Below are 23114 nucleotides of genomic sequence, written 5' to 3'. Positions count from 1 at the left end.
TACAGGTTGGGCAGAGAATGGATTAAGAGCAGTCCTGAGAAGAAGGACTTCAGGGTGCTGGTGGATGAGGAGCTCAACATGATGTGGCAATGTGCACTCACAGCCCAGAAGGTCAACCATGTCCTGAGCTGCATCAAAAGCAACGTGGCCAGCAGGTTGAAGGAGTTGATTCTCCCCCTCTGCTCTGCTCTGGTGAGGCCCCACCTGGAGAGCTGTGTTCAGCAGTAGAATCCCCAACATAAGAAGGAAACGGACCTGCTGGAGCGCGTCCAAAAGAGGACTACAAAGATAATCACATGGCTGGAGCACTACTCCTATGAAGACAGGCTGAGAGAGTTGGAGTTGTTCAGACTGGAGAAGAGAAGGCTCCTGGGAGACCTTACAGCAGCCTTCCAGTACCTAAAGGTGGCCTACAGGAAAGCCATCGAGAGACATTTTACAATGGCATGTAGTAATAGGACAAGGGGAAATGGCTTCAACTGAAAGAGGGTGGGGTTTGATCAGATATTAGAAAGAAATTCTTTATTGTGAGGGTGGTGAGACACTGGAACAGGTTGCCCAGAAATGCTGTGGATGCCCCATCCCTGGCCCCTATCCAAGGCCAGGTTATATGCAACCGTGAGCAACCTAGTAGAAGGTGTTCCTGCTCACAGAACCAGATGATCTTTAGTGTCCCTTCCAGCCCAAACTATTTCATGATTCCATCTATTTATCTATATATTTTTACAACAGCAACCAACATAATTTGCAGCCAAGATCCAAAAAGCAGCTCTCAAAGATGGATTACAGTTTTTAATAAATGGATTTTTTAGCACTGACTGAGATTACTGTCTCATGTTTATTTGATGCTTCATTCTCTTCAGAAATTAGATATTGAAGAGAATCTGTGTCACAAAAGTATTTGAATCTCTATGCAAGAGGAGAGTGGATGAAGACAATGAAGACAGATACAAACATTTCTGAATATAAGTACAGTTAGCATCTAATGCATCTTCTAAAGAGCGTAAGTATCATCACATTTCCATTATTTTAATATGACCAAAATGAAAGATAACAGCAGAGTTGATATGATGCTTTCATATAACCATGGTGATACGAGATAAAGACAGGAGCTATTTTTTAGATTTCCAGTATTATTATCCTTAACAGGCTGTAAGAATAAATTTAAAGGTGGAGAGTGGAGTGTCAAAATGAGTCCTTACCTTATTTTTCTGTATACGAAACCAGCATGCAAAAACTAATTTACAGGTACAGGACTCAGATGCCACATATGTTACCGGGATGACTCTCTCCCGTAGGAGTTAAGGTTCAAAATGATTACTGAATGTTGGCCACAGAAAGCTTCTGGAACTTGATAGTAGCAGTGATGAGCCAGATGATGCAATCAACACCACAAGTCTGACAGGGATTTGTGATGCTCAGACAAATATTGTATCAAATCAACTCTTGGTGAAAAAGGAGATTGGAAGAGAGAGAACCTATTTTAAGCTGATATTTCCAAGGAAGGTGTGCTTTTGTTCTATAGCTAAGTGAAACCCACAGATAGCTGCTGCAGAAAGAAGTAACTCTGCTGCTCCTTCTTGTGTGCTGTACTTGTTTGACTCTGCAGTACATCTGTTCAGGGAGCTGAATCAACAAACCTTCTACAAAACAATGCAATCAGTTTTTCTGCCATTTTAACTTCTTCTGAAAGCACATGGCCAAGGAGCCAGGTAGGGGGGTAGAGAAGAAAGCTCATCCCTTGCAGACATGACCACCTATTAGACTGACTAATTTGTAATAGAGAAGCACACCCTGAAGTTCCTGTCCACAGTAGAGTTCCTCAATAGACTGAGCTGGGAAGAGGAGGATTTGAGATTGAAAGCAGTTAGCAACTCATTTATTTGCAATCCTGTGGATTCACATCTTTTAAAGGATTGTGCTATGGCATGGAGTCATTTTTATTATAGTCCCACACATGGGACTTTATAAGGCAATTTATGTTCAGCATTTTTACTGGATCTCACGCTCCTAACTCAATTACTTTTGAAAAGCTTGCCCTTTAGGATCACTTGCAGCCCAAGCTCTAAGTTTTAAGACTCCTTCCATACATCCAAAAGCTAATTAAAAAAAAAATCAACTTCTGTTCAATGTCAATAACATAACTTCCAGGTAGAAACATTTTTTGTCACAGGTGAGAGGAATCCATGTCAAGAAGAAGGAAGACAAAGGCAGAAAGCAGCATTTTGTCAAAGGATAGCATGGTCCATTTTATTACTGCAACTGAATCTCTGTGAAACTGTGGCCAGTGGAAGAGATGTTTACTGTATTAGTGTGACTGTAGCAGTGTATGCAAGGGAAAGGCCCTTGAAAAGGTACAAGGAAAGGAGAAGTGAAGAAATGGGAAAAGCTTTTCCTTTGCTGAACAGTGATCTGCAATTGACACAAAATATTCCAAGCAAACATTTATTTCTTCTAGAAGCCAATTCCTAACTTCAGTTTTCTGATACCATGAATTTGCTCAATGATATTTTGAAAAGAATTTTTCCTCCAGTTACTTGCATACTTAACCAAATGGGCTGAGGAATGTGTCTTACCATACAAGTGTCCAGATCCTCCAAACGTTCTATCTCTGTTAACTCCTCAACTGTGATGATAGAGCGTTTAGTTGGTTTTTCTTCAGCTAACTCAATCTCCAGTGACTCTTGTTGTGGAAGTGGTTTGCCACGTCTGGTCAAATGGTCAGCCTGGAGACAAAGATAAGAGACAAGAACACACCAGTCAAACTTTAAAAAGACAAACAGAACCCAACCAGAACTTCAGTCATCACAGGAACCTAGAAGACCAAGTACAGAAGCCAAGCTCTGTTGTGTGTGCTAATCTTCACACTGGGTTTGTTTTATAAAGAAAATAAAAGTGTGGAAGGGAAGCTTTCTCCTAAACCATTTTTTTTTTAATTAACAAACACAAAGGCATGTACAATTTCAGTTAACATAATTTTTCTAATTATTCAATGGCCAAATGTTATCACCTGCTATAGGAAAAGCAGGACAGCTTTGTTAAATATCTCAGTTCTGTATCACTGAAGAAATAGACAGGGAAAAGCTCTAACAACAATAGAATCCATTTTTAGACCTGCATAGCAAAAACTGTTACTAAGACCACAGAGAATGTTATGTGAACCACCCTGGATTGTACTTGGAAGCAAGTGGGTTCATGCAGTCATGAAAATGATGAAATATTTTCTAGTTCTTTTGATAACTAAAGAGAACATTAAATAACACCTGTCAAAAGCAAGTATTTCAAGACCAGCTAGCCCAAATCAGCAGAAGCCTTCAAAAAGGCAGCTAGGGAGAGCTGTAGTCCACTGTTTAACATCAGCACAACTCCCAACAACCAGTGGATTGCGCTTTTGTTAACCATCAAAAAGGGTAAACAGATGACCTGAGTCAATTACAGCTCATTGAGACTAGTGTCTACTTAGGAAAAACAACTGGAGAGCTCCTATGGATATATCTTCAAGCACACTAAAATAGCTACAATAATAATTAATGCTAATCATCATCACATTAGGCAAACTGAGGTCTTCTCAAACAAGGTTTATTTTTCAAAGTTGCTTCAAACACGACTATGTCAGTGCAACACACACAGACATTTGTAGGTGGCTGAATTAGTAGTAGGTGACACTCCAACTTAAGGAGCTGGCTCTGAACTGTTTCAGTGCATTTAATCTTTTCTGTTTTAAGAACTAGCTGCCAGCTCTCAGGTTGCAGCTGTCAATTGAAGATTAAGTGTTAAATTAGACAGGAGTTCCTCTACCAGCATTTTTGAGATCTGTACTCTTCAATGTTTTCACCAGTGTTATGCTACCTGAAGGAACCTGTAGCTAATAGAAACATAGGAGAAATGGATAATAAAGTAAATCAATTCAAATCAAATGTACAGACAATCATTCCTTAGTAACCACAAGCAACTAGCAACTATCTATGGACACAATCCTGAAATGCAACAAGTGCCAAGCATCCAGAAGCCATTAGTGAGAAGGAGTCTAGCAAACCCTGCCCTGAAAATGAGCTGCCACTGAAACTCTGATGAAAGGATGGAATTCTTATCTTCTTGGCTATGTAAATACAAGGAGTGAGGAATATCAGGAGAAAAAACATTTCGCTCCTGTGTACAGTGTTGGTTAAAACATTGGAATAGTCAGTCTGGTTCTGGAGACCATAATTTTAAAAGAGGCTTTTAAAACAGCTGGAGAAAGTGCAGAGGATTGTCACTGGAGGCTGGAGGAAATGACATACTATGCAAGAATCAGGGTATGTCCAAGTTGTGCAATACCACTGGACAGAGACAGCCCACTGCTCATGCCAACTGAGCCTCCTCCAGGACAAACTGGAGCTCATTAATGTGGTCACTCCCACAGCAGGCTGCTGCTGCTGCATAGCTCCCGAGACCAGAGGTTGTACCTTTACACAATGCTGCTCTGTATTACAAAGATGCATGTTCAAATAACACAGCCTTTTATTTAAAAAAAACAGAAAGGAGGGGGAGCAGAAAGAATTATTTGTTTTCTGTGTGTGAGGACTTTCATAAAGAGGAAATAAAGAGAAATATATAATGGTTCCCTTATCTTGTGGAGAAAAGCATCTGAAAAAATTCATGACTGCAAGTTGAAGCCAGAGAAATTTCAATTAGAAATGAAGAGAAACTTTAATCAGGAGAATGACAAACAGTACTGGATTGTCCTTACAGACCCCCATTGCATTAGAAGTAAAAATATTTTTCCGTAGATACAGGGTTGTTTATTTCTTCTACTCTTGATGAAACAAGTACCTTTATAATAACAAGTATCTGTGCCTCCTGACAGCTCAGCACCTTCAAGTAGTAAACTTTGTTTCCTTCCCTATGTTCCTGTTCCTTTCCTTTCAAACTGGATACCTAAATTTCGGAGATAGCCTCAAGATATATGTTCAGGGAACGAGGTCTCAGCAGTCTCTAAGGAATTCTAAAGAATGAAATCTTACCTCTCATTTCATGAGCAACCAACCCTTATCATCTCACCACGGCAAATACCGTCATTGTTCTTAAGTAAGGACTCAATGCTGCATCCTGATGGTGTTTTTACTTCTAGGTCTGACAACAGCTCAAAAGATGATAGGACAAATATACAATACAGTCTCTTCCAAGGTTGCATCTTTCTTAAAGCAAAGAGGCAAGAATCCCAACATCATATTTCAAATGATGTCAGGATGTCAACAAAAATAAGACCAATTTCAAAATAAAGCTGTGAAAGGAGAAACTGAACAAGTTATGAATGTAAATGGCATTGTTAAGGTCTGGCATATTAGATATCAACCAGGGAAATACTCACCAGTTTGTGATGGCAATGGGAAAGTGCATCCAGAATTTCATCTACAACTCGGTCAGACAGGAAAGAAGCCACTGTCAGCTTTACTTCACTGTGTCAGGATTAAAAATGAGAGAACGTTTTAATTCACGCAGGAGAATTTTGTCTTTATTACACGTTCAACAGTATGACGATTATCCATAGTGCTGTCACTTTATTTGAAGTAAAACATTAGAGGGTGTCAGGATACATGACTGCAGGTTTCAGAAATAAACTCATGAATCACACAATAAACACAGGAGCCTCTGTACCATATTTAACCTGCTTCTAACAGTTTTCCATGAGATGAAATGAAAACATCTGGGTAAAAGAGCTGAATAAAAATCAGAAGTGAAACTCAGTAAGGAACACTCTGCCACTGAAGTCAGAGAAACATGAATCTCAGACAAATGGGATAGGACAGTGCTCCCTGTTTAACACTGCTACACTGAACAACTACAATCCATTCATTTCCTTAATTCCTTTCTTGTGTTTGCCTGACAGTTGAAGGACAAGTGTACAATGCTGGTTCTCCATCACAACTTTGCTTCTTCTTTTGCTCTAGGTAACCACTTTCTGTCCCAAGAACTTCATGTCAGCCATTCCACCTACACACATATACGAAGAACACCAACACACCCTGCACACTGAACTTAAGTTTCACTGGTAACTCCCTGTCAAGGAAATGTGTACCCTGAATTGCTCCCTTGGGGTCCCATCTTTGGCGACAGTACCAAAGACTCAGGCTGTGAAGAGCAGCTGATTTGGAGCTCACAAGTACATATGCCTGAGCTGCAGCCAGAAGCTCCATCTCTCCTGCCTCTGCTTTCAAGGCCAAATGTTTCACCTCACACTTTCCAGCAAGTGACATGATTTTATTTTTTTATGTGTGGACTGAGCTGCTTTGGATTAACAAAGCTATTTCTGTGTGGGTCTTTCACTGCTGCTGCAGAAAGCCTGGACAAAAATGTAAGGAACTCCTTGGAAAGGCAATAGGGAGGTAGAATGGTGGCCAAGCCACAGTGGGAAGAGAATGACAGTGAAGGGATCTCTCTAAGCTACTGATATTAATTTAAAATAATATAAGGCAGGAAGGGTGACAGTGTGGCCCCCTCACCCCACTGACAGTTCCAGCTCCTACAAGTGGAAAAGCCAGTATTATTGTCTTGGGGTCAAGATTTGTTTGATAGGACTAAAGTGAAGAAAACTGACTCCTTGAACCAATTTAAACACTCTGAAGGCATAGCTAAAGGTTTTAGCACCTTTTCCTGCCTATTTTGCTGTACTCTGTAAAAATAATTTCCAAGTCTTACTGTTTTCTTCTTCTGCAAAGATATTAGCATCGCAATACAAAATGACATGCTTTTCCATCAAGCTGAAAGGAACTGAGAAAGTTTAAGTACAGGTCAACCACATTATACTGCATAAATATATTCTCTGGTATACATTTGATACGAAAAAAAAGCAGTAAAAGGTCAGGTAAAAGCCTCTTTTTTAAAGGACAAATAAGAGTTATTTAGGGTAACAGTTTCTGCTCCAGGTTTGTGGTTTGAATATTCAAGTTTCCATTTCTTAAGTATGTCTGTCTGCTGTGCAAAACTCCCATATAAAGTTTTAAAGTGATTGCTATGGCTACAGGACAGGACCAAATGCAGCAACAGACAAAGCACCGCTACCAGTCAAAGCAAAAAGTGCAATTTCCTTCTATTACATTAATTCAGTATTACCCAAAACCATAAAACGGTTTTAAAAAATGTATCAGTCATGAAAACGTTATTTGTGCACCAGAAACCAAATCTTTTACTAAGTAAAACAGAGCACATGCATCAATAATCTTGCATCCCTAGAGATTCCAAATATATGAATCTCCTGAATTAAGTTCACCAGACCTGTAGGGCAATTTCCTGCTCTTTGAATGGCATAATAGAGTTTCTTGTGAGCCACAAAAGCATTCCAAAATTCTTCTATTACACAAACACACACACATACACCCCAAATCCAAATTCTATGACTAATTTTGTCAGATTAGTCTTTTAAAGTACCTAATTTTATTGAGGATATCAATTCCAGATTGCTCTAAGAGGACATTTTTCACAAAAGTGCGTGGAATGGAAATCTTCTCAGTGCTAGCCTCAATCAGGTCTTCACGGATGTGAGCTTTCTTCATTACATTTGGGCAAAGGTTTTCCGCTGCGTCCACCATAGACTCAAGGAGCGTCTGCAGCACAGTAAGCAAAAAATAGCATTACATATTGGGATTTACTTTAGCTGGAAGATGACAGCATTATTCTGGTGAATAGCACTACAACACTTTGAGACTTGTAGTTTTGACAATTCTCCTTCCTACTTTCCAATCCATTGCAACTCAGCTGCAGTAAAAGATATTTTACAAAATACAGTTTTTAAAATTAACATACTTATTTAGAAAGCATCCCACAACCATACTTGCTTGCCTTTTCAAATATGAAACTTCTCTATGTTTAACTGTCAGAACAATAAATTAGCTTCTCTTGTGTACCCACCACTGCAGTGGATGCTCTGCTGCAGCTGCCTTCCCTCTAAACTGTGTCCTGAATAACCAATTTCCATCAATACTCCAGACCTGCCAATTTGTAAGAAGCACCAGCATATGAAAAAAGGAGACTATCGACAACTCAGTATGCTGTACATGGCTGGAATATACTAGCCAAATATTAAGAAGTAGCTACAAGTGTGATTTGCAGTGGACATGCAAATCTTTAATATATGTATCTCATTTACATACACTTAAATCCACAGGGAACTTTAGGTGCAGGCAACAATTTTTATTCGCACAGAATCACAGAATGGGTGAAAGGCTGGAGGTCATCTAGCCCAACCTCCCTGCTCCAGTAGATTTCCCTAGAGCACATTACTCAAGGTTGTGTCCAGGCAGCTTCTGAACATCTCCAGTGAGGGAGAGTTCACAACTTCCCTGGGCAATCTGTTCCAGTGCATGGTCACCCACACAGTAAAGAAATTCTTCCTCATGTTCAGGTGGAACTTTCTGTGCATCAGTTTCTGCCCATTGCCTTTTGCCCTATTGCTCGGCACCACCGAGAAGAGTCTGTCTCCATCCTCTTGACACCCTCCCTTCCAATAGTTCTATATATTTATAACATCCCCTCTCCATCTTCTCTTTGGCCCAGCTCCCTCAACCTTTCCTCATAAGTGAGGTGCTCCAGTCCTCTAACCATCTTTGTAGCCCTCTGCTGGACTCGCTCCTGGACTTCTATGTCTCTTTCTTTTTAAATGACTGATCAAAACCCCAAACCAGAAGAAAACCATACACACTCCAGAAATAAGACCATGTTACAAACCCCCCAACTCCCTCAACTTTATTTTTCTTAGCATAAGGTCTCCTGTACCGACAGTATCTTCCCTCTTAAACTTTCACTTAGAAAAATGTTTCATAGAAATCCTCAACGCTACGAAGTTACATTAGGAAGCCCCTTTTAGTCGCATGAGATTTATCTCCTACCTGTGCCTGTGAGAGAAGTAATTCTGGTTTAAATCCTCTTTTATCACCTGCTGGTTTCTTTTTGAAATCCCAGCTATGACTAGAAGGCTCAAGAGCCCTCACTACAGGCATGAGTGAGGGCTCAGAGTGCCTCACATAATCATCCATCTATAAACTTGTGACATGAAAAGTGCAGGAAAGCTCTAATGTACAGATGCAGGGATCAGGATGAGTCATAGAACCAGTACTAGTGTCCTTTGTCACTGAAATATTTTTCCTCTAATTGTTTTCCATTTTCATATCCAAAAAGGTTAGGATACCTGTGGTCCTACACACAAGGTATAAAATAATAAGCTGGTCATCTAGAAAAACAATTTTAAATTCATACGGTTATACTACATGATGATATGTACCCTGTGTACAGTAAAACACATTCATTTATAAACACAAAGCAGTATTTTCTGATAAGACTAGAAACTGTTGTTTGTTCAAATTCTCTCCTATATCCACCTTACTTCATCTCCAGTCCCAGCAATGCAGGAAATCTATTTTAGGTATCTTCAGAAGGCTGTTCAACCACCAATTAATTTCCCACCAAATAACTTGTTTCAGAGATTGCAAAAGGCCCAAGCTCATCAGCACAAGATTTGAAAACAAACTCTCTACGTCCATTCCCAGTATGAAGCACTACTTAGAAAGACCAGTAAGGAGGTGTTTTTCTCCAGCAGCTGGTCCTGTTGCCCAGTGAAGCAGCTGTCATGTTGCTGCACTCCAGTGACTGTGAGGTCTCCTCAGCCTACAGTGCTTCCACAGTGGCATATACAAATGCACTGTCCTTGGTTCATGCTTCAGTGTAAGTGCAAGACTCATTTTATCCCAATTTTGAATCCTCCAAACAAGTGGGACAAGCAGCAACTATTAGTAGACATCAGATTTTTCACCATATGCCATACCACATGAAGCTTTCAAGTAGTTTTTTTAAAATCCAAAGGAAGGTGGAAAGACAAAAGGAATAGGACAGGGGCCAGTTTCTCGATATGGGCCAACATATCGTAAGACTGGAAGTTGATAACCAAACAGAAAAAGGTACTTACCAAAAAAAAAAGGAAAGACAATAGCAGTTTCATTAGACTGGTATACTAGGTAAGCCTAGGTTTAACCCAGTCACTTGTAAATATTGTACAAAAATAATGAATTGCACCCCTTGAAAACTCTACCAGACTTCCTTTTTCTTCTCAATGTCACACAGAGGTGAGTGACCTCAGGTTCAACTCCATTGTAGCAGAGCTTTCTTCTCTTTCCATAACCCTACTACATAATTATGCCCTACATAATTGGCAATTTTCACATATAGATATTGAGTAAGAAACAAAACCACCATTACTGCATAATAATTTCAATTATTCGAAGCAGCATCTTTCAGTCTATAACTCTTACAGACTGAAAAAAATAGACTGCTCTTTAAGCCTAGATTCATGAGGACAACAAAGCAACATGAAGCAGCCACAGTGTACAGGGAAGTCTGATCTTTACAGCATTTGATTTACAGTTATAAGGGACAACTGTCACTATGGAGCTTGTTTCTGGGTTCCCAAGCTCTCTGCACTTTAACCCTCCCATACTCCCCTCCTTCAATCCCCCAGAGATTCTGGGACAGCATGACTAAGGAAGAGCCTTTCAAGCCCCTGCAGACATATTCACAGGGAGGATAAAGAACTTAAATGGTAGAGACAACTGAGCCAGGTACACTACTAATAAGAGTTTCTGATACATCCATTTTTTATCATGGCGTTTATTCTCTGGGTGCAAATGTGTATTCTATCTTGAAAAAATTTCATAGTCCCTCAAGAGTTACCAATGTATCCCAATCATAAAAGTGACAGACTTGTTATGTTGAATTACAGCTACAGTCTTTCAAAATGGATCACATGAAGAAATGCTGCATGAAGGTGTCAGTGGGAAGTAGAAGGAAAAACTGAAGACTTTTCCTGAAAATCTCAGAATTAATTTTTAATCAAAAAACCTCAGAGAATGTGCAATTTAAGTCAAATAGAGTTTGGATCCCATTTTAATTGCACAACTGAACATAATTTCTTCAGTGGTGGATTTCAGCAGTTAATTTCACATGGCTGTTACTGTATCTACAGAAACCTTTCCTCCTCTTCTAATTCTATCCCAAAACCTTTCACTGATGGAAACACATTGATCAATATTGACTGTGAAGGGGCACACATTTCAGTCACAAGACTACACGTGCCAGTCACCAGGGGTGCAGAAAGAAAAGAAAAAATACTGTGCACAGCTAAAGAATCTTAATATTTGGGAGAAAGATACGGTGAGAACAAAAGGAAAGGAGCATGATGATATCAAAACAAAAATTAAACACGTGATGAAGCTAAAAAACGCTTTGCACTAGAACAGAATTTAGGGAGAATATTTCAAGCACTCTTGACCTTACAAAACAAGCATCTTTTGCCTAGGCTCCACTTCTCTTGCTTATTTTTCCTTGGGCCTTTGCTGACTGAATAAAGCATCTCTGGGTTCTATGTGTCCACAGTGACACCAGCAGGAGATGAAAAATGCATACAATGCTATAATTTCTCCTTTAGTCAACTCAACTCATTCCAAGATACGCTTTTCCTTACTCTAACTTCTTACTTCTGCCTCTTCCCTTCTTTCAGTTAAAAACAAAAATAAAAAATCTCATATTTGCCTGGAGAATGTTCATCGGCTTTACACAACTTCCAAACTTTTTTTTAGAATCAGGCTGTGGTTGCCATGGAAGCTAAAAATCAAAAACTCAATTCACATTACACAGGATGTTTTTCTGCCAACAATTACAAAAACAACTGTCCTTATATGACCTCCCTAGTCTATCTTTACAAAAAATAAACTGCTTATTATGTTTTGAATTGATGTAAACAATTGGGGGGAAAAAAAACCCTAATCCATGTTCAACATTTTCTCCTGCATGCAAAGCACACCACCACAGAACTTAAAGGGAAATCTTTCAGCCTGAAGCATAAAATTATTAAAAATGAGAGCTAGAATATACAAGGAGCAATACGACTTTATAGTTTCTTGTAAGCCACTTAAACTTGAATGCCAACACAAATTAAAAGTAAACACAGAAGTCAGAATGAGTGAGCTGAAGTGCCTTTCATTGTAAATGTGTAAAAGTATAAATGGAAGACCCATGAACTCAATCTTAGCCAGCAACTATAAATAACATTCCAATAGCTGACGAGGCTTATTTTTCTACATTTCTATAAGAGTATCCAAGATGAACTTATTAAAGTGCATGAGCCCAGCATGAAGGGATGACCTAACTATTCCCATTCCAATAATAGCCCAGGAGTTCCACTGGGAAGAATCTTATGGATAAATCACTTTCATGGCTGCAGAAGTCTTCACTTATTTCATATAATGGGGAAAGGGAGACACATACTAAAAATCAAGCACCATTTTCCTCCTCATTAACTTTTTAATTTCAAAAAAGTAATTAGTAATATGGTATTATTATTGTTCTTCATTATATTCCCATGTTGTTTCAACTGAAAGATCAAAGAATCTGAGAATGAAGGTTGAAAAGTTTAAATACAACAGAACACAGGCAAGGCAGCTTAGTCATAAACTCAGGTTGATCTGAGCTGCCCCAGAGTCATATTCTTAAATTTACCAGCTTCCATACAGACCCCAACTGTTGTTAAAATCTCCCCATTCTGTCTACTTTCTGGACTGACAGCTTTGCACATGCTGTATGGATGATTCTTCTTTGCTTGTTATACAGTGAAAGCTAACGTAACTGAAGGGTCAAGTTTCTGAGCAGGAGCTGGCTGAACACAGGTGAGAACAATTACAGATCAATGACATCTATTTCAAGAACTGAGGTTTGACAAGCAACTTGTGAAAATACTTCCTGCAAAGCTGCCTGTACTAATTCTTTGGGCACTCTCAATACATACAAGTTACCCAAATCAAACAGTAAAGTGGAAAATCTGCATCAGGTTCAAGTGGTCACTAGGGAAAAAATTCTGCAATGGAGCCTACAGAAAAGCAGTTTTCACTCCAGTGGGACACTAACTACTGAGCACTTTTCTCCAGGGCATGAGGCTTCTTGGGGTGCTTGAGAGATGCCTTTATAAAGGGTTGAAGGAGCAATTGAGTAGTCTTCTCCTTCTAGAAGATGAAATAAGATGATAATAAACAGTACGTGCTCCTTCTGCCCACTGAAAACACTAATGCAACTTTTCTTTTAATTCCAACTGAGCAAAAATCCAGATAATGCAGCCCAAAGTTATAAGAAACTAATAATGAAAAAATAGCTTACACACAAATCTACTGAGAAGTTAAAAAAAGAAAAAAGTGTGGTACATTTGCATTTAGCAACAGAAAACCTCAGATTTAGTTATTACCGCATGTAACAGATGGTAATACATTTATCCACAGACCTTAAGTTGCTCATCCACTACCCTTGTGACTTCTCCAGCCATGGATTCAAGTGTCTCTTGGATTGGATTGGAGAGTGAACCATTTGCTCCTGCCCAAGAAGCTCCACCAAGGTGATACAGATTTGGTAAGAGCTGTAAGACAGGAAGAGTATCTTCAGAAAGCAGGCTTATCACTACCTGCTTTCAAATCAGGACAAATAGGAGAAAACCTCTTTGGTTAAATCAAAGTCTTTATAAATTAGAATTATCACATTAAATACTATCTGTAGCTGATCATCTGAAAAAAATACCCTTTTGTGACACATTGTTATTTCAACTCCCCAAAAAGAGAAAAGTTGCAAACATACACAGAACTGCTCTCAGCATTACCAGTATGCTGGGAAAGGCTTACTGTTTTGGAGTTTTTAGCATCCCGCATAAGCCGTTCTGCAGATTTGACATCTTCCTGTACAGCATCCACGCCACAGTTTCTTAAAGAGTTGAGATGATCTTGCACTTTTACACATATCCTGTCAATCATCTATTTGAACAAAAGAAATACAAAAGATAAAACATCAGAATGTTGGTCAAACACAAACCTAATCCAGACCAGGTAGAAAATCAACAGTAGCATGATGAGACTTGTAGTGACAATCCAGAAATGCATGATCAGAGCTTGGAGGTAGTACAATACTAGTGCAGAAAAGCACTATATCTCATAAAGACACATCTAAATACTGCAAAAATAAATAAAACTTTACCATTTGAAAAAATTAAACAATTTGGAATATTTCCTCAACAGTTACCTCCAGGATAACTGCAAATAATCAAGTTATCCAGTTCGAGTTGCTCTGTTTCTTTGAAGCAACTTTAATGCTGAAAATGTTGTTGATATATTTAATACTTAGGTCCAGAAATCACTGAACTGTTAAGAAATTCAGATAGTAAAAGAAAGTTCTGCCATTCAACAAACACTATCAGAGATTTTTCCCATCTAAGCAAAATGCAATTGCACAAGCTTCTGGAGTATTCTTTCAAAATAGAAATATTCCTAGTTGCAAGGGAATTAAAACTACCAAAGCAGAAGTTTCCATCATAAATTGATAAATTGAACTTAATCTGTATCTGCGACACAATTCATTCAACATGCTGAAAACACAGGGCAGGCGATATATCTGTATCCTTACAAGACAAACCAAGAAGAATGACATATAGTCAGCTTTGATTAAGATATATGAGGCAGGGAGATATAATAGTTAAAAGTCTTTATCAGCCCACACAGCATTCATTAGAACTGGCTATTTGACATTTGAAGTAACATCTGAGTGCATGTGTCATCATCATATAAAGTCTACAACTCTAGCATCTTATATCATTAGCAACAAGAACTGAAATAATTTCACAGCATGCTCCTTTTCTGCTCCACATGACTCCTTCTCTTCAAAGGGTTTTGGGTGGGCCTTTTTTGTACAAGTACAAAAAGCTAATTAATTATTAGACAGTGAAAAGTCTCACTGGGACATCTGGACCGAAAAAAAAATACACTCTGGGAATAATAATGCAATTCTACAACCCTAGATGGTCTTTTCCAGCTCTCTTTTAAAACTGTTTTTAAAATCCATCCTTACTGTACACAATTTAATGTAGAAATCTGTAACTTTACTTTCAAAATAGCAATAATGAAAACATCATGAAAACTGATGTGTGTGTGGTGTTGGAGGAAAGCACAATTAAAACCAACAAGCTATAAAAAGATCTAAATTTAATTCATATGGAGATTATTAACTTGGGGGGAAAAAGTGGCATTGCAACAGATAAATGACTAGAATAAAACAAAGTGGTACTGCTCTCTTGCAGTTTTCAGTGCCTGTACATCTCCATGTACTGTTTTCTCTGTTGAGAGGTTTGAGTACAATTTTAGGTTCCAGTAATAAAACTCTATCCCATTAAATTTTAGTAACACAGGTATAAAAAGGCCACTTGAAATCAGGATTCACCATAAAAAATGCAGAAAACAGAGAGAAATTCCATCAACTCAGCTGAAGAGCAAAACAGATATTCCTCTCCCATTTGCTAGAGTCTGCTATTTGCATGGGAAGACAGCTGGTGCAAACAAACAGATAAGGAAATTTAAAACAAAGGCTGTGACAAGTTTTATTCTTCTTACATCACCTTGCTTCTTTACTGGTGTAGTAGAGGTGAAAACAGCCCTGAGGAGTTCTGGCAAGAAACACACTAGTACAGAGAGAATGATAGGCTACCACAGAAAACTCTTGAAGACCTCTCAAGGACAAAAAACCAGAAGGACACTTGACATCTAGGAAACCTGGTAGTGGTTGACAAAACACAAAAGCTTCCCGGCTTTGAGCAATACTTTGGGCTCTGTTAGGCAGGAAGACTTTCCAGCTGCCCAGACTGTAAAGAGCACAGAAGACTTTTACTTTCCTTTGCTCCCTCACCCTCTAAGTAGAGCTTCCAGTTGGCACCGACAGTTTTGAAGGAGTAAGGCAGATGATGACTTACTCTCTAAGGCTGTTTGCTCTGGGGGTAGCTAAGGGCATGTTTACGTGGTTGCTCAGTGCTAAGCAGAGAGACTGCAACTGGTTCAGACACCAGAACTGGCAAAGCCAAATCATGCTTTTCATGCTGATGAGAGGCTGTTGAAAAGTCAGACTCCTGAGCACCAGTGAACCAAACTATTCCTAATCTCAACATTAGTTCACTTAATAACAGCTCAGGTCTTTCCCTACACAGTACTACTACACATAAGACCTCCCTCTCACAAATGCTTTCTTTCCTTCCAAATAGACTATCACAGATAAAGTAAGATGTGCCTCGCGGGTACTAATTAAGGTACTTGGACAGAATGAAGGAGAACTCTCTCCCCAGGCAGATTTTAGGTACTGAGAAGTCCAGTAAGGAACAAGTTCTCACCTGTTGAGTGGTACTGGTGACAATGCCTTGCTGCAGCCGATATGCTTGCTCCTGTAGGTACTTCCTGGTCTCATGATTACGAAGCAAGTAGTTTTCTATCTAAAAAAAACCAGAAAAAAAAGCCAGATTAGGAAACTGATGTGATTCTTCACATCGTAATTTGCTTTCAGTTTTGCTGCTGTATCAGAATTGGGTACTGACAAGAAAAACTGCTTAATTATTTATCATCTGCAAAACTTATTCTGTGTGGCTCAGTGCTTAATAATCACATTGGCAAATATTCGTTCACTTACAGACAAGTAAATATGGTTAAATACTGTGCTTCTGCCACTGTTTTCTGAAAGAGTCAACTATTTTGAACAATTTAGTAAATTACTCTGACAAAGGATTAGATTCTGGTTTGACAAGTATTTGAAGGGACTCTTATCTATTAGATGTTGTAGAGACCAAGATGACTTAAGATAGTCAATTCATTTCTTTTAGATGCACTCAGCCCACTGAAAAGATACATTTAAACATCAGTATGTCTGGAGAGAAAATAAACTATTTGAAAGTGCCTCAGTTCAAAAGTTGCTTAAGGTTAAGCAGTACAGAAGTGCTCTTCAAAGGTAAACCACCTACCATCAACAGCTTAATGGCACATAGAGTAACCCACTAAGCTAACTCTATCAAACTTAGTCAAGTCAAAAAAACCTATTAGTAAACTGTTTAAGGTTCATCAAAGGTCTGAAAGGAAGAGAAGAGAAAAGGATGGGTAGAGTGGCCAGCAGATTGTGATGCAGACATTAATATGATGGTCATCTCTGAACCAGCAGCAGCAGCAAGAATTGGAACATTCTGACCAAAGCCCCACAGTAACACAGGGTTTATCCAGTTTGCCCACACTAGGTGGGTAAAGTGTGCTGCAGAGATACTGGAGCTTGGGAGGTTAGCTGCTATGTCCATCTGGTGTTGGACCAATGCCAGGGGCACTCTCACTGTACTCAAGCTGTGGAGTGCTGAAGCTCACTGAGATGTCAGTCAGTTGGTTCAGTTGTCCCCACACCAGGCATGGCAGCTCAGTCCATGCAGACAGGTTTTCATTCCTATACGCATGGAATTAGCTGTGTAGCACCACTCCTGAGACTGTTACTTTTTTTGGGAGAGAACGTCCTTGTGTTGTGTAAAGAAAGCCTGAACCACACCTGTTAAAACAAACTCAGGGCCTAACAGCTTTAGCAACTTTAATATGAATAAAAGAAAATGCTCTTTGTACGTAACACCTAATTAACACAGAGAATTTAAATCCCCATGGCCAGAAGCTTTACAGTATTTTTTTCAGAAATGCACCTATCGCTCTAGATATGAACCTAGACAATTTTATTAAATGAGATGTAAGAAGTATGTCCATCCCCTATGATTCAGATTTTTAAAAGCAGAATTTAGATCATTTTCATGCATCAAAGAAAAAGGTGCTAACTACCGGTCCTTCTCCCTGTGAGAATCCCTTTACTGAAAATAAGGATCATTTGCTTTTTAAATCACAGTTATCTGTAAGAACTATTTATAAGGTTTTTATGACCTTACCCTGGCTGAAGGTAAACTACTCATTAAAGAGATGTAAATTGTATGCTTTTTGATTGAGCAGGAGGCTCATTTGGAGCTTGCTAGATTTACTGTACTAAAAGTCAGCTGGGAGCTTTATAACTCATGCAAGTGGAACAGCTACAGATACTGTCAACACCTTTTCATCCTAAAGAACATGCTGGTGCAGTTGCTTATTTAGGGCAACAGTGTGTGAGTTTTACACGTAGAATATAAATTAACACAGGCAGTAAATGTTTTCATTCTCCCTCAATTTAAAGAGCATCCTTTGTCTTGTACAGAACTGACTGCACTTTTTATGCCAATATAAAAAATGTGTACCAATAATTCTAAACATATGGAAGCACGCACAAGTACATATGTAGCAAACATGCAGTTTCTAACTCTCCCTTTTGTAGTTAGGCACACAGCACTACGAGGTGTAGCTTGCACTCTTTTAGTTAAGACTTTTTGACACTACACCCTTGCATTACATCAGTCTTCACTCCAACCGTTCTGTGGAACAAAAAGCTCTTGCAGCACTTGATTACCACATATATGTCTATGCAAATCAAACCATCCATGAATCTAGCCTAGAATTCTTACTCAGCCAAACATGAAGGCTCAGTCACTTAAAATTACTACTTTATTTTCGGTGATTTTATGTCTGTGCATTGGTGCTATATGCAATACCTTTTGCAGTGCCTCTTCTGTTTTCTCAGGGTTTGTTTTGAGTGCTTGGGAGGCATCGTTCATCGGTATAGGCATGAATCTCAATGTATAATTCCTAAAGAAAATAAAATTTAATAGTGAAAGTTAATCTAATTACTGTACTTCATTATGAAGAATAACTTAGAAGGGAGAAATAAGGTGCATGTAGCTTGCTTGTGGAAGGTATTAAGAATGTATTTTTCACATTTGTAAGTGGACAAACTGGAGGCAGGCATGCTCCATTTTGTTGTTAATTCTTCCTTGCTACTAGACAGAGGGGCAGATTTTGAAAAGCAAAAAATGCAGTTACGTGGTCAATGCCCAGTGGCTGCTGAATAAAGGCCTAGCTGCCTTCTGTACCTCTGTACACAAGGTTAGATTATTTTTCTCCTATATCTAAACAGAACAGAGAGCATCGGTGCCTGCTGGCAACTTTATCAGATCTAAGACTAAATGGAAATATTCAGTAACAGACAGATAGCAACTAAGAGACTGAGCTTTGAAAATTTACTATTTAATAACTTCTTGTGTTTACAACAATTTGAAGACACTTGCTGAATTTTTAATAAAAGCTGACAAAATAAGCATAGCATCTCCACATTGTTTTATGTAGACAATTGCTCTCTGCATTTGACTTTTTTCTTTGCAAAATATTTCTGTAGGTTTGTCCATCTGCTGCAATATGAGAATAAAGATTAGGGGTCTTGAGTCAAAACTGCATTTAAACTCTGAGAACATAAGTTGCCTTGCATTTATTGTAGCAGTTACACCTAAGATGCTACATGTAGTGGTATGTCCACACACCTTCAGATTTGAACAAATGAAGAGGAAAAAAAAAAGGCAGGAAGTTCGTAAAACCTGGAAAAGAAATTATTCCTTCTATTTTCCATAAATCCTTAATTTCCTGCAAATACCTTTCTCCTCCTTCAGCTGTCTGCAAATGTCCCCATAATTGTCTGTTCCTATTCCGTCAGAGCTACATAAATATGTTTGGAACCCTCTATTTTTGAACATTTTAGAGCTGGCAATTTCAACTGAGTCACCACCATTCCTCACTAAATGCAGTAACTCCACCAGCAGACACCTTAAATACTATGACACTCCAAGCTTCTTTCACTTCCTCTCCCACCAGTTGCTGGCCACATGGAACACGACTTTCTGAAGGACAGTGGTCTTCTTAACTGCCAAACTTGCTGATTCCTTGTTGGTACTACCCAACATTTTATCTTAAGTGATAATGGAAGACTTCTATGCTTCTTCCCCAATGCAAACGTGTACAGCTGTCAGTGGCAGAGAGTTACTCATAATGACTCAGCAAGGGCCCTGTGATATCAGTGTCCAACTTTCCACTGCATCACAGTCAGAAAATTAATTCTCTCGAGTTGTCTTGCCCTTCAAAAGAACATTGCAAACTATACAGACTCTGTTATGTGTCCTCATGTAATACTAACCAGTGAATAACTGGCTGACCATCACCATGTGGAAAACATTTAAATGTCAAAGACACTGAGCTCCAAGACAGATAATAATTACATAACTCACTGATTGCCTGAGTACTACCTGGCAGGTGGGGTATTTATTTAGTTAAAAAGGAAAAAAAAAGGTAGATTTCTAAGGATCTCTACAGCTGTTCGACATTTAAAGCATCCCATTCATTGAAATCTATAATTGCCAGCTCTCATGCTAGTAATTATATGCTAAATTCAATTTAGTCAAAGGCTTAGTGTACCCTCCCTCACACACATGGACACACCTAGCAGAAGGGGAGAAGGGGGGAAAGTGAAAGGTAAGGAGATGTCATGGAGACACAATCACAGAGGCAAAACTTTAGAAGACCACTACCCTAAGGAAGAAAGGAAATCCTCTGTACTTGGTTTCCTTTCAAACAGACAGCAATTTTTCAAAATGCTATTTGATTTTCATCTAAGAATTAACCAACTCTTAGGGGAAAAAAAATCAGGAATTTAAAGCTCGCTTTTCAACTTTGATCATCAGAGAAGTATTTATCTTCATACTTCATTTTTCTCTGTTTCCTTTGAAGTCTAAAATATTCCTCCATTCTTCTTTATATTAACACTCCACTTGTCTCCTGTAATAGAGTACATTTTGCTTCTAATTCAATAATCCTGTAATTTCATAACACACCAATACACTCAGTAAAATACCTATATTTAAAGGATGATAAATTTTAGAGAGGTGCTGAAAAGACTGGAAAGGATGTTCTAAAAACCTCTCCCTCTACATACAACATGTGTGACAGTGGTCCTACATTTCATCATATGTTATTTCCCTTGTAATAACTTCTGCTCCATTCATGACATACATTCCCTGCTGTGGTGTTGATTTTACTATCTATTTAAAAAAAAACCCCAAGAATAAGATAATCTGACTTGCAGGTCAGAGTGTGTGATTTTCATGTCACTGCTATGGAAAGAATTTGTAGGCCTCTAATAAGCCCCAGCATTTTTCATCAGTTATTGAAATTTAAGCTATTTCTTCAGTCAGTCTGTATAGAAAAAAAAATCTTTTAGGAATGAACATGGGACAATACTACACAGTCCTACGACAAAGCAGGCTCTAGGCTGCAAAGCACATGCTTATCTGTACATTAAAATTACAGAGACACAAGTCTCTGATTTTAATGGCCAGGCTGAATAGGACGCATTGTTCTCAAATGTTCCCCTGAACTGAAACCTGTAGTGGACTCTGTAGAAGAACCTTTCAGCATCTCCCATCAGCTGTCTGGGACCCCCTGGGGCAAACTCTGCCAACAGCCATGCTTCCAGAATTCCCTTGCAGGAATAACATTTTCACACAATTATAAACAGACAAAGAAAATTTGGGAGAAGGGGACAGAAACAATATTCTGATTACTCTGGCCTGTTTTGAAGTCTGTTACAATCCCTCCCAGTTCTCCTAAGCCTTCTTCCCATACTACTAAAGTCTAGCTTTCTTTTTTTTTTTTGTGGTTTAGTATATGACTATTTTTCTTAAGTTCAGAATAACATGTACAACACATATGCCCAAGTAACTTCAGTGTATTTCATTCCAGTTTGAGCAACGATTCTTTCCTACAGAATATTGATGGTTTCAGGTATTTTTAGGAAACACAGGGTGAAGGATGTTCTCAAAATGTCTTCAAGATGGATTGTTTACAGCCTAATTGTTTTCAGCCAGTACTGACAGTCCCTCTCTCAAGTTTAAACCTTAGTTACCTGTGGCTTAGTTTGTGATGTTATCAATGCTTCTGACAATTAAAAAATGTTTAAGGCAACATAAAATAACCTCAGCTTCGAAGTTAAGTAAATGAGATGCCACCTCAACAGAGTTCACTGTAACACAATTATCTACACCACTTTTTTTTAAGATCATTTGCTTTTGCCTTAGTATTTCCTCCTCTTTGCTAGTTACTCATCCAAACACTTCAGAACAGAAAAGTTGATGCTAAGCAGAAAACAAGTGTATTTCCCTTTTCTACCAGACTTCCTCATGTTATTGCTCTCTAAAAGAGAAATGCCTGCAAGCTGACAAATAACCTTTGCAAATTATCATTCACTACTATCAATGGAATCACTGCAAGATGATTTGCTTAATTATACATCACTTATCTAATTTCCCACATCAGTGCAACTGAATTAATTTTGAAACCAAGGATATAAACTACAAGAGTTTCATAAAACTAGTAACTTCATAAGCTCTAGCCTCATGACCCCTCCAAGGTTTAAGATGGTCCCTTAAGTATTTATACAGTTTTACAAAATATCTTGTCTAAAAAGTAGTAATTGTAGGTTACCTTCACCTTCTAAAGAGAGCCTTTGTTCCTATCTGACGGATTTAATGACGTGAAACAACTTTAACTGCTGTTTAATTTAAATCCATATTTTTTCTCTCTTAAGAAAAGTAATAACATATAAAGAAATGAGATGGAGAGAGATGAAAGCAATTTAGCATCCATCACTGGTAATGGCTGCATCTGTGAGTAAACTCATGGAAGCAAAATGACCCAGACCAGAGCAAGAACAATGCATTCCTGAGATCATCACTATTAGTTTAAACTTCCTAGGGGGAAGAAGAAAAAGTCAGACCACAAAGGCACACTTCAGTAATTTTCTATTATTATATACAGCTTCATTCACTGACTAGAAGTTCTGCATGCTATCAACACAAGAGAATGAAGAAAAGGGAAAATATTACCAAATTCAGAATTCTAACGCTAACAGCAGAACTCGAGGGCCTTAATGCTGATAGCAAAGTATGGATGAAAGAGCCACAGAGCCTTTTCTCATCCTTTTGAAGGATGTGAAATCATGAATTTTCCTTTAGATTAAACACCCTGACACTTAAAATTGAGAGCACTCAGCATCTTCAAGATCGTACTGGCTGTGGTGAGAACTGCAGCTGCTCAGATCATTCAGGATATAAGTCTTTGGCCTCTTCCCGAGTCATTCAACTGCTTGAGAACTTACTTTTCCAGTGCCACAGCTATGTCCTGGAAGCCCTGCGCAGTGATGTTATTCTTGTCCCATATTACAGTTCTGAGAAGTGGTGGGGAAAGGAAAGAAAAATAAAAGTTAAAACGAAAATAAATCTATATTGAAACTTTGCATATTGAAATAATACAGTGCTGAATGTT

At 38.6% G+C, this 23114-nt stretch overlaps 1 protein-coding gene across 4 annotated transcripts in view; it reads right to left on the bottom strand.

Annotated features, from left to right (window-relative positions):
• CARMIL1 (capping protein regulator and myosin 1 linker 1) overlaps positions 1 to 23114 on the bottom strand; it is a 192794-nt gene that overhangs the window by 39984 nt on the left and 129696 nt on the right. For all 4 annotated transcript variants that reach the window (XM_051812679.1, XM_051812680.1, XM_051812681.1 and 1 more), the window contains 8 exons: positions 22948 to 23016; positions 18464 to 18557; positions 16208 to 16306; positions 13686 to 13814; positions 13295 to 13426; positions 7408 to 7583; positions 5351 to 5438; positions 2577 to 2726 (listed from right to left, as the gene is read on the bottom strand). In XM_051812679.1, coding sequence (XP_051668639.1) covers positions 2577 to 2726; positions 5351 to 5438; positions 7408 to 7583; positions 13295 to 13426; positions 13686 to 13814; positions 16208 to 16306; positions 18464 to 18557; positions 22948 to 23016 — 937 coding nt within the window. The remainder of the gene's footprint in view (positions 1 to 2576; positions 2727 to 5350; positions 5439 to 7407; positions 7584 to 13294; positions 13427 to 13685; positions 13815 to 16207; positions 16307 to 18463; positions 18558 to 22947; positions 23017 to 23114) is intronic.

Source organism: Manacus candei, unplaced genomic scaffold (assembly GCF_025592945.1).
Source record: "Manacus candei isolate 608988 ecotype Guabito, Panama unplaced genomic scaffold, ASM2559294v1 h1tg000088l, whole genome shotgun sequence".
In the NCBI taxonomy this organism is placed as follows: Eukaryota; Metazoa; Chordata; class Aves; order Passeriformes; family Pipridae; genus Manacus; species Manacus candei.
Note: the sequence above shows the minus strand (reverse complement) of the source record. Positions and strands in the feature narration are given on the sequence as shown.